Source organism: Amblyomma maculatum, chromosome 11 (genome assembly GCF_055883805.1).
Source record: "Amblyomma maculatum isolate TAMU_Amacu chromosome 11, ASM5588380v1, whole genome shotgun sequence".
Lineage (NCBI taxonomy): Eukaryota > Metazoa > Arthropoda > Arachnida > Ixodida > Ixodidae > Amblyomma > Amblyomma maculatum.
The window spans coordinates 159,620,030-159,630,664 of NC_139354.1; the positions used below are offsets into that span (position 1 = coordinate 159,620,030).

The 10,635-nt window shown below is 49.7% G+C and overlaps 1 protein-coding gene and 1 pseudogene across 1 annotated transcript; one reads left to right on the forward strand and one right to left on the reverse strand.

Moving 5' to 3' along the window:
- Positions 1–771: 771 nt before the first annotated feature.
- LOC146175275 (glycerophosphodiester phosphodiesterase 1-like) lies at positions 772–1,677 on the reverse strand. The gene has a single exon (XM_084585555.1). It carries the CDS (start codon positions 1,675–1,677, stop codon positions 772–774), a length of 906 nt encoding a protein of 301 aa, XP_084441681.1.
- A 1,988-nt stretch (positions 1,678–3,665) lies between these two features.
- On the forward strand, positions 3,666–5,280 carry LOC146175276 (uncharacterized; annotated as a pseudogene).
- Positions 5,281–10,635: the final 5,355 nt, after the last annotated feature.

The following is a 10,635-nucleotide window of genomic DNA, read 5'->3' on the forward strand; positions in this document are numbered from 1 at the left end:
GGGACATGTAGTGCGAAGAGCGAATAACCGATGGTCGCTTAGGGTAACAAACTGGATTCCAAGAGAAGGAAAGCGTAGAAGGGGGCGGCAGAAATTAGGTGGGCGGACGAGGTTAAGAAGTTCGCGGGGGTCAAGTGGATGCAGCTAGCACAGAACCGGGTTAAGTGGAGAAATATGGGAGTCAGGCTGTTCGTGATGATGATGAACATTAAGAGATAGGAAGCGTGCAGAGTGGGTCAGAGAAATAACTCAAGAAACATCTGTATGAAGCAGAAAATGGTAAGAAGCCTGACCTGGAACATGGTAGAAACACACGCAAGTGGCTAGAATCTTCGAGATACATCTTGGCGCATTTTGCGCCAGAAGAAAAAATATTAAAGTTGCGTCTCGTGACAACGAGCATGAAGAAACAAAGAAGATAGACGCAACCAGTGCGCTACAATCCCAGTGATAAGGTCGAATGCTGCCGGCTTTCGAAAAACAACAATAAAGATTCGAAAGGTTCGCGGCAGTATTTCAAACTCAAAGAAAGTAGGCAAAGGTGTCATTACATATCTCACTGAGCGGGAAGAAATCTTTCTGCTCGCATCACACTTATGAGTTTATTCTTTTTAGCATCGTTGGCTTTAGTCTCAGCTTCTGTAGCGAAATAGACTACGTTATTTTAAGCGGCGTATAGGCGTGTCATGGTAATCCCCGCGAGTAAATTTGCAAAATAAGGCCTATACGCCATTTAACTATAATGGGATGATGACACTTAACTATGACGTTTCACGTTTCCTGCCTCACTTCCATGACAACGGGTACCTTAAGGAACTTGCGCAGGAAGTCAATCTCGACAGTTCGGTTTGGCGCCCAGGCAATGACATTCAGCTCCTCGGCGCGCCATGTGCGGACACTATCTGCGCTTATCGTGCTACTGCTCACCAGAAGAGCCGACGCTCCTGTCAAGTGCAAGAACACGCCATTGCGAAGAGTCAGGTCCAAAAGCCAATCGACAGCCTTTGCGAACCAGTGCACAGGAAGCGACTGGAAGCGAGCTTGACAGCAGTCTGCGTCCTCGTACGCAATGGTATATGGCCGCCGGCTGACAGCAGTCACGATGCCCGGGTTGCGCCACCGTAAAAGGTACAGAAACCACAGGGAAGATGAAGAGACCAGTGCTCGTCGGTACAGCTCGGGCCGCTCGGCAAACACTTCAAAGACGGCTATCAAGGCACGTGGGTCGAAATCCTCCACGTGGAGAATGAGCCGTAGGTCAAGGCGAAGGCACTCTTGGACACCTTCTGGGAGTGTCGACTCACGTTCATCACTCTTGTATAACTTGGGACGTGCATGCTGTTGATTGTCGGCGTCCACATTGTCGCCCAACTGCGGCCCATGCAAGTGCTTCGAGACGCCGTGTTCACCGCACGAGGTCCGTTGCAATGTCTTGTCACAGAGCAGCACGGTGACGCCCTCTGGGGTGACTTTAAACTTCAGCTGGACTCCAGCGGCCCCGTTGCGTTTCGCTTCGCGGATGGCGGCTACGATGTTCTGAGACGAGCAAAGTACTCCGCTATGGTGCGCGAAGATGAATGGCAGTGCAAGGTCGTCACCCACAATCACCTCAGCGGCCAAACCATCGGCGATGCGCGGTATGGAAATTCCCTGGATTAAAAAACCGATGCCCACCATAGAGATGACGGCGGCGAAAAGACAACTCATTTCTTGCTGCAAAAAAACCTCACAAAGCAGGACTTGCTTTTGACAATGCCAAGAGTATGTAGTGGAGCAGACTGGTGTCGAATGCGTGAGTTGCGCCGCTGATGACCTGCCTTAGAAGCACTTCATTTTTTTCCTTCTAGGGGGCAGAGCTGGCGACGGTTACTGTACTTTTCTCGTCTCCCTCACAAGAGCGGCGCATACCCACAAGATGGATTGGACATGAGCAGGCGAGTTCTTAGTGACACGCTGACCACTTCGTCCTCTTCCCTATCGATACCCTGCCTCGTGCACCCTTTGTTCAGGTTGGGGTTAAAAATCGCAGAGCGATTTACCTAACATTCTTCTAGTCAGTATGACCTTGGACCGATTTTCAGGTGACAAAGATTCGCCGCAAAATAGGTGATATTGTCGCGTAAACAGCGACCCTTACAGTTGCGTCCGAGGTCCAAGGCGTGGCAAAGGTTCTACGAACAGCGTCCGAGTTCAGGCTCGAGGTAGTACACTGTACTCGAGGTTAGCGCACTTCTTCCTCTCACACTTCTGCGCTTCTTTGTCGTCAACACATGCTACATTATATGCGCTGAATATAAGAAATATTTTTATCGATACCACATTAACTGCAGGAGATATCAGCATCTTCCAGTCATCCCATTGATCCATGAGGGGTAGGACTAGTGCAGACCAATGCGTATCTCTAGTTCTTAAATATATCCTGCCGGCTTGCCATTATTTGTAAGCAGCATGCGAACGTCAATGACAACAACGAGGAAGGCAAGGGGTACGACGACGGGAACAAATACGTCAACGCTAGGAACACTTCAAAATAGTGTGATTCAAATTATCTTCAATAGGTCCTCAACAGCCGCCAATGCGCTCCCCGCCCTTTGACGGAGAGGCATGCAGCGTACCCAGCATCGGGAGGTCCCGAGCTGCATCACAAGCTACCACCTGTTGGCGAAGGCTTTATTGCAGGCCCCGATATTCAGTCGAAATGGCCCATTGGCCCCGATTGGACTACGCCCGCAACAGCGGCACGCGCATCACACCTGATGGCTGATGAGCGCACAGTATGTCAACCCGGAGGGAGACGCCGCAAACGTCCTCGCGTCCGCTTTGCAACAGCCATGGAGGAAGGAAAAAACTGAAGAGAGGCCGTGACGTCACTTTTCGCGACGCCGGCCCGCCACTAAATTGGCTACAGCGCTGAGAGACAAATATCTCTGTAGCATCCAGGACTCCCGCGGGTCGGCATACTCATATGCAGGCTCTGAGAATGAGGAGCTGGATAGACCATTCTAGCTCCACGACCTAAAAGCGGCACTGGCAAAAATGAAACGTGGCACAGCCCCGGACGGGACAGAGTGACGGTTAAGCTCCTCTCTACCCTCCCGGACTCGGCATACCTGAGCCTTCTACACTATTTCAACGCCATATGGGAAGGGGGCACACCTCTCCCAATGGATTGGAAAACCGCGTTAGTCACCTTCATACCAAAACCAGAAAAAGCCATCAACATAGAAAATCTTCGACCCATTTCATTGACTTCTTCTGTGGGTAAGTTGATGGAAACCATGGTCAGGGACCTATTCTCTCAATATCTAGAGCTTAAACCCGCCCTTGTGGACACAATGTGCGGTTTCCGCCCACACCGGTCCACGCAGGACGTCCTGCTGCAACTTCACAAAGAAGTCTTGGCTCCGGTCGAATACCCCAGTAGCGACAAGGTGGTCCTCGCCTTAGACCTCAAAGGGGCCTTCAACAATGTAACCCACGACATCATCCTCACACATTTGTCGCAGACAAACTGTGGACACAACACGTTTAGGCACATCCGACAGTTCCTCACTGATCGGCAAACCTATATACGTATCCAAGACCATGAGCATGGCCTTTACCCCTTGGGTACGCGAGGAACGCCATAGGCAGCAATCCTCTCTCCCATCAACTTTAACCTCGCCATGGCTCACCTCCCCCCACCCCCATTGCTTAATGATGTCCCAGGCATCAGGCATGCTCTGTGTGCCGACATCACGCTCTGGGCAACACATGGGTCGCTTGGGCAGATCGAGGCCAACCTGCAACAAGCGGCGACTATCGCGGACGGATATGCTCGTCGCTGTGGCCTGGAATGCTCTCCGACCAGATCAGATTTCGTACACCTCCGGCCCAACACGAAGTGTACCACAAATTGCCCTTGCCCTTGTTAGCGGCCCCATCCCTGAACGAAATGAGATAAGAGTGTTGGGACTCTTTATTCACTGCAATCGCAAGATTGCCGCAACCTTGCAGAGGCTCCGCAGGATTGGAGACAGGTGGGCCGCATGGTCCGTCGGGTATCTAACAAACGAGGGGGGTTACGATGCAAAGACGCCCTGAGGCTGGCCAATGCACTCCTGACCGGCCGGATACTCTATGCGGCACCTTACCTCCACTTGCGGAAATGCGATGAGAGCGCCCTAGAGGTGATCCTTCGCAAAATTTATAAGCGCGCCCTCGACCTCCCCATAACGACGTCCAATCAAAGGCTCATTGTTCTATGGATGATCAACACGTTTTCAGGGTTGTAGGAGGCGCACTTAAGCAATCAATACTTGCGGTTAAGCAAATCGCCTGCAGGCAAACGCCTCCTAGACCGCCTGCACATTGCTTACAATGCGCGAACAGAGGAACGAACCCACGTTCCAGAGGACTGGCGCTACGTGCTCAAGGTTCGACCTCTGCCACAAAACCTGACAAAGGAGACTCACGAGGGCCGTCGCATAGCGCGTGCGGCGAAAATAAAAGAGCGCTACGGCTCTCGTCACGGAGTCCTCTACACGGATGCTGCTGGCCCACACCATGGAGGGTGGTACACGGCCGCGGTCATCCACCAGAACACATACATTCAGGGACTCACTTTCCCGCCCAAAACATCACACACGCAGAGGAGGTGACCATAGCGATGGCCGCTGCAGAGCATGACTCCAGGGTCACTGACTCCCGGGGAGATTGTCGAAATTTAGAGCAAGGGCGCATTTCGCAACGCGCCGCCGAAATCCTCCGCAGATGCGAGTACTGGGATCGCCCGGACACACGTGTCGTCATCTGGGCCCCAGCGAATGCGGGACTCGAGGAAACCAGGCTGCAGACGCCTCAGCCCGCGCGCTTAACCACCGGGCATCGCCTCAACTCCCGCCGCTTGAGGAACTGGAACCCAATCCGGCCATTACCTACAAAGAAATTGCTGACTTGTACAAAACTCGACACTGTCTTTTTCACTCCCCCGCTAAAGGACTAACTAAAACTGAGGATCGCTGTCTCCTTCGTCTATACACCAATACAGTTCTGTGCCCGGCAGTACTGCAGTATTTCAATCCGGCTTTTAATGGCGAATGCCCGCACTGTGGGTGCGCATTTTCAGATGTGTACCATATGGTGTGGGCTTGCCCCTCTAACCCCGCTTACTCCCCTTTCCCTTTACCCACCCGAGAGAGCTGGGAGGCTGCCCTGCTCGGCTACTCTACCTTGGAGAGCCAACGTGCTCTCGTGGCTAGGGCCCGAGCTGCCGCGGAAGCAACAGGAGTCCCGGACTAGGCTAGGGGCCCCTCCTAAACTTTGTAAGAGGCTGGCCCTTAAGGCCTGCCCCGCACCTTTTTTTCTCTCTCTCTCATGTAAATATTAAATAATAAATGTTTTTCACCACCACCACCACCGCGACCAGAAAATGCTGTGGCGCCATCTACACATATGGCAGCTTTTCCCTCGCACTCCTCTGTGTGCCCTTCCCCGTCTGAGCGCTTCTCCGCGTCATCCGACGATCCGACGCGCCTACGCCGACAGCCATGCTTCCCCATAGCAACGCTGACGCTGTTGCTATTAGTATAGTGCTATAGAAGATTGGACAGTGTGTCGACCGCGCCGCGAAATGCATGGGAGCAGGGGGCCGCTTTTGCGATGACGGAGGCGTCGCAACGCAGAGGGCGCCACCGGCAACTGGTGCGTCAGCCGTCCGGGCGCCCGCGTATGCGCGCTGTGCAGCAGGTTGGATTAGGGTCCCTAGAAATATTGCTAGTCTGCCGTCCGCCGGCCACGGCGGGGGCTGCCGCTGAATGATTGCAGCGGTGGCGCTGCTGTGGACCGGAGTGCCACTGCTGACGGAGCAGACGACGCGCGCACCCGTGCGCTTCGAAATGCATTCGCTGCGCACTGCCTGGTGCCTTGTACGTGCGATGCCGCTCTTGTCTGATTTCAGTTTAGTTGTAGTATTGGGTATTGGATTCGCACCTCATTTATTGGCATAACCGCGGAAACGATATTTTTCTTTTTTTGAGAGAGAGAAATTTTGCGCGCATGCATGCCCATGAGCCAATGGAGAAACCTACTATATCCTACTGTACTGCCTGAATACTATCGCGGTGCCGTATTGTAATAGAGGCTTCTGAGGAATTTGTATAAACAACTGCGCTTGTATTACACGCACATTGTATGCTCCAAGGACCGTGTGTGCGAGCAAAAGAGCGCTGTAGCCGTTGTTTTCATTCATGCTGTAGTTGCATCTTAACTTCTTCGGACGCTTAATTGAGTTATAAGACGTACATTCGACTAACAACTTTCGGATGCATGCACAATTAAATCACGCAAGATGGGAACCAGAGCCCTGCTGAAGTACTGAAGTAACAAGCATGATTAGGCAAGCAATCTAAGCAGCTTTTTTTTTTAATTCCTTGCTGTGAAAGAATTATAAGCGCTTGTAGAGTAGATGACATGTATCACCTAGGACAAGATGTCCAAGGATCACTGATGCGCGACACCACAGCAAAAGCACTGTTCAAAACATTTATTTCTGTCATTTTGCTCTGTGTCAGACTGCTCACATCTGTGCTCTTAAAACCTATTTGCATCTTCTCATCTTTAACAGCTTTAGCTGCTCCTTCTTGGCAGCCCTCTCAACATTCATTGATTTTGTGTAAAAACGAAGGCGAAGCAAGACATAAAATTTGATTATACCATTAATCACTTCATGTCCATGTTTTGAGCAGGCCAGAGATGGAAAATGCACATTTGTTAAGAAATCGGCAAAGTTAACAAGGCTCTTCTCGTGCATCTTATTTAAGCTAAAATAGGTGGTGAAACTATCTTCTAGGACAGCAATGGTTTTTTTCAATGGACCAGAGGGATATAATAACCCACCATTATCAAAGTTTGTTGTGAAAGCTGCAGCAGGGTCAATTTTTGTTGCCACTGCTTTTTCAGTTGTCAGTGCAGATGCACAGTCGATGCACTGGCTTTTTTTCAATGATTTCCTAGCCACGTAGCCAGAGATGTAGTATATCAACATTTCGTGACTTTTTCCTGCCACACAGGCACTGTGATCAGATGGGATGATCGTATTTGCACAAGAGACGAGTGCAGTTTCCGCATCATTAAATCTTCCCTTATCAATAAAATTGTCGAGAAGAGCTAGCATGTTCGGACCGCATGGCTGCCCTTTAGGAGCTGAGAGCAAGGAAGTGACCACTTCTGGTGCACAGTTTCCAGACTGTGGTGGCTTTGCAAGATTATAAAACGCAAGTGCGCTAACAATAACCAAGAACTGAGCGGCAGTCGGGTGGTCATTTGTTCCTGATGACTTGCGAACAATGCTAAAAAGGCTCTCAAGCCTGTCTTGGCTCAAGTTTGCTGTCAATAAATATTTGAATCCAAGTGTACTAAGGTACTCAACCAAACTGAGAGTGCTCTCAATCGTCACACGGAGTCCCTCTGCTGTGCTAGCACTCAAAAATCCACCGATGGTAGCCTTCGCATGATCTTCCCACTCTGTTAAATGCTCCAAGAACTCCTTCAAAAATGCAAAGTTTGGTGACTGTGGGTATAAGGCTGCTTTTGGCACACGTGCTGTCATCACCCTGATAAGCTTGTTCATTGTTTTTACAAATGATTCAGTCGCGTCCACGAGGGCATAAGAGTGTCTTAATTGTGTGCGATAAATAAAGAGGCCTCTAATTACATCATTACCAAATAGCTGGAATGCTGGAGCAACTCTCATTTTCTCGAATGAGTTAGGATTTAGGTGCATGCTGGTAATCTTCGGCATGGCTTTAAGTGAAACACTCTGGCCATCCATTTTCCAAGCTTCTCGTATAGGTTGAACATGCACCTGACCCTCAGGTGTGTTAAATCCTTTGCCTACAAATGCATTTCGCACATTTTTAACCAGGTGGGGGAAGTCTGAGAGGAAGTGTAAATGGCGCGCTGAGCTGGCCGGATGTGGAGCCTTGCATCGTGTGCCTGTACTTGAACCTGTAAAGGAACGAGGAACTGGTTTAAGTGATTGTTTTGAATAACCGTAACAACACAGCAATCTTAAAACAGCCACATTTTGAAATTCAGGCCAGTTAAGCAGTTACCTCGAATGCCAAAAAGCTTCCACATTGATCTGTTCCAGCTTGCTCCGTCGCACGTGACATAGTCAACGAAGAATCCAGCATTCTCAGAGAGAATTGTTGCCTCAATGATGATCTTGGATAAGGTATCCGCCTTGATATTGCCACGCGATGCGAAAATCCCAAGAACCTGAGTCCAGTTTCCTAAAAAAACAAAATTTACTTGTTATACAAACAGAGTGTTTTTTCCCAGCGAATTGAAAAATCTGAAATCTGTAAAAAAAATAAATTACCTTGGAAAGGTTGGTATATAACTACCATGCCGTGGTCCGAGAGCTGGCCTCTTTGGGAATCAGGCGTGAACTCAGCGAGATCAACAAATCCTTCCAGCTCACCTGAAGAAATACAAGTAAAGCACTCTACACAAGAGTTAACACAAACTTGATTAGAACGCGTAACAAGCTTCAAAATCCACTCACCTGTAGATTTCACATCAAGGTGTTCGGAGATTTTCATCTCATCCAACACGATACCTCCTCGCCGTGAAAACTCGTCCATATTTTGTGATTTCTGGGACAAAACTTTAAATATATTCGGGTTAAACCCAAACCCAGTCTTGAAGCTCTGGATTCGCTTCTTTAAGCATGTTCGCCCTGGAAGAGCCAAGACGTTGTGTCGTCGTATGTGTTCATATAATTTGGGGCTCTTCATTCTCATCAGAATGCATTCAAGTAACCACTCATCAGAGTATGACATCCCTTTTGCTGACTTTCGTTTTGCAGCCTCAAAACATGTTTTAACAGCCAACTGCTGCTTGAGAGGAAGGCCACTAACCCTTCTTTCAAACTCTGTTCTTGAAATGTGCTCATTTTCATTTTTCATTTCATCCAGAGCTTTTACCAGCTTTGCCACCTTGTCCTTCATACGACGAACTGCTCGAGGCTTAGAAGTCTGTTTCTTCTTTACACCCGCCAGACATGATTTTTTTCTTCTTGACAGGGTGTTCTGTGTTAATTTCCGCAAGTATTTGCAGGCCATGCATGCTGCGTCAGAAAGAATGCTACAGTTCGCTGCAAAGTAATGCCCATTGGAGGAGGTAAATGTCTTGGTGATGGGCTTCAATCCGCAGCCAGGACACAAGCTGAGTCTCGCAATGTCCTGAAGTAGGTTAAGTACCTCTTCTGTCGACTTGACAGCCATCTCCTTCACTATCTTTCCTCGAATGTACACAGTAGAATTCACAGCAGCTTCATCTGTATCACTCCGATGGAGCAGAACTCGCCGACTTACATAGAGTGTTTCCGTAGATCCATCCTCGCTCGAGTGGCAATGCGCGAATATTACTTGCTCAGCAGCAGAAATATCGACATTTGTCCACGGTGGCGGTGGCTGCAGCTTTCTGCATTCCTGGAGAAGAGTCGCGTCACACGATCTAGCGCCGCCGTATTCTTCAGTCGGCTCCACTAGCTCCACTGGTACTTCAGAATCAATGTGCTTCTTTTTCGCTGCAGGTCTCAGTTTTTGATCGCACAAGTTGCGCTCCTTTCTCTTGCGAGGCAGGGGTTTAGACAGGTATTTTGGAGCGTCAGGAAACAAAGTCGGGACGGCATCCTTCGTGAGTTGCGGAACATCCCGGGGAATCTCAATCACCTTTCCCTGAATTACAGTTTTGAAACTTCGCTCAACAAAATCAGGTTCAAAGTGTCGCTTACAAACGACACTACCTTCATCGTCGCCGCGCTTGATGTTTCGCTCCCACTCTTGCCTTTTCTCCTGGTGTCCTGAAGAGAGAGCATTTCACTTTGCACGAGCGGTACCCGCTCTTGCACCCGGGCACGAAACACGTGCTATCACGCTTGTCCCGTTGTCTGGACATGACGCGATCACACGTCCATAAAAAAAGACACTAACCCACACGCTAGGATGCGAAAAGAAGTGCACGTGGTGCACGAGCGTCGTCACTGCAACACAGATGAACACGACGCAGAGACAGAAGCGGAGACTCGCCGTACGGTACGACCGCCACAGCAAACCTACACAACGCGACCACTCCAACCACGCTCCGAATGTATGCAGCGCCCCCTACGCTTTCATCCGAGAAGCGGTCAACCGGTTCTGTAGGGAACCCCGCTCGGACGGCAGACTAGCAATACTTCTAGGGACTCTAGTTGGATACCGCGCGCACTGTACGTTCTTGTTTGCTTGCGCGTCGTCTCGAGCTGTTCGCGACATTTTATAAATATGCCGGTTAATGGGGCTCAGTACTGCTAGCAATCACCTAATTAATTTTCCCTTTTGTCTGTCGGCAACACATCGCGGAAACAACATGACAGGAGCTGGGCTCCGAAGAAAACAGCTTGGAGAGGGCGTACAAATTCAGACTCGCACACCACGTTTCACTCGCCGTACAGCTTTCTTTAGCATTCCTGAAGCACCTAATTGACGTCCAGAAATGCACTCGTTTTGAAAAGAGGGCAGTGTGGAGACAGTGTGTATGAAGGCAGTGTGTATGAAGAAGTCAAACATGCAACATGTGCATTCGAGCGCTCACTAAAGCTGGCCACAG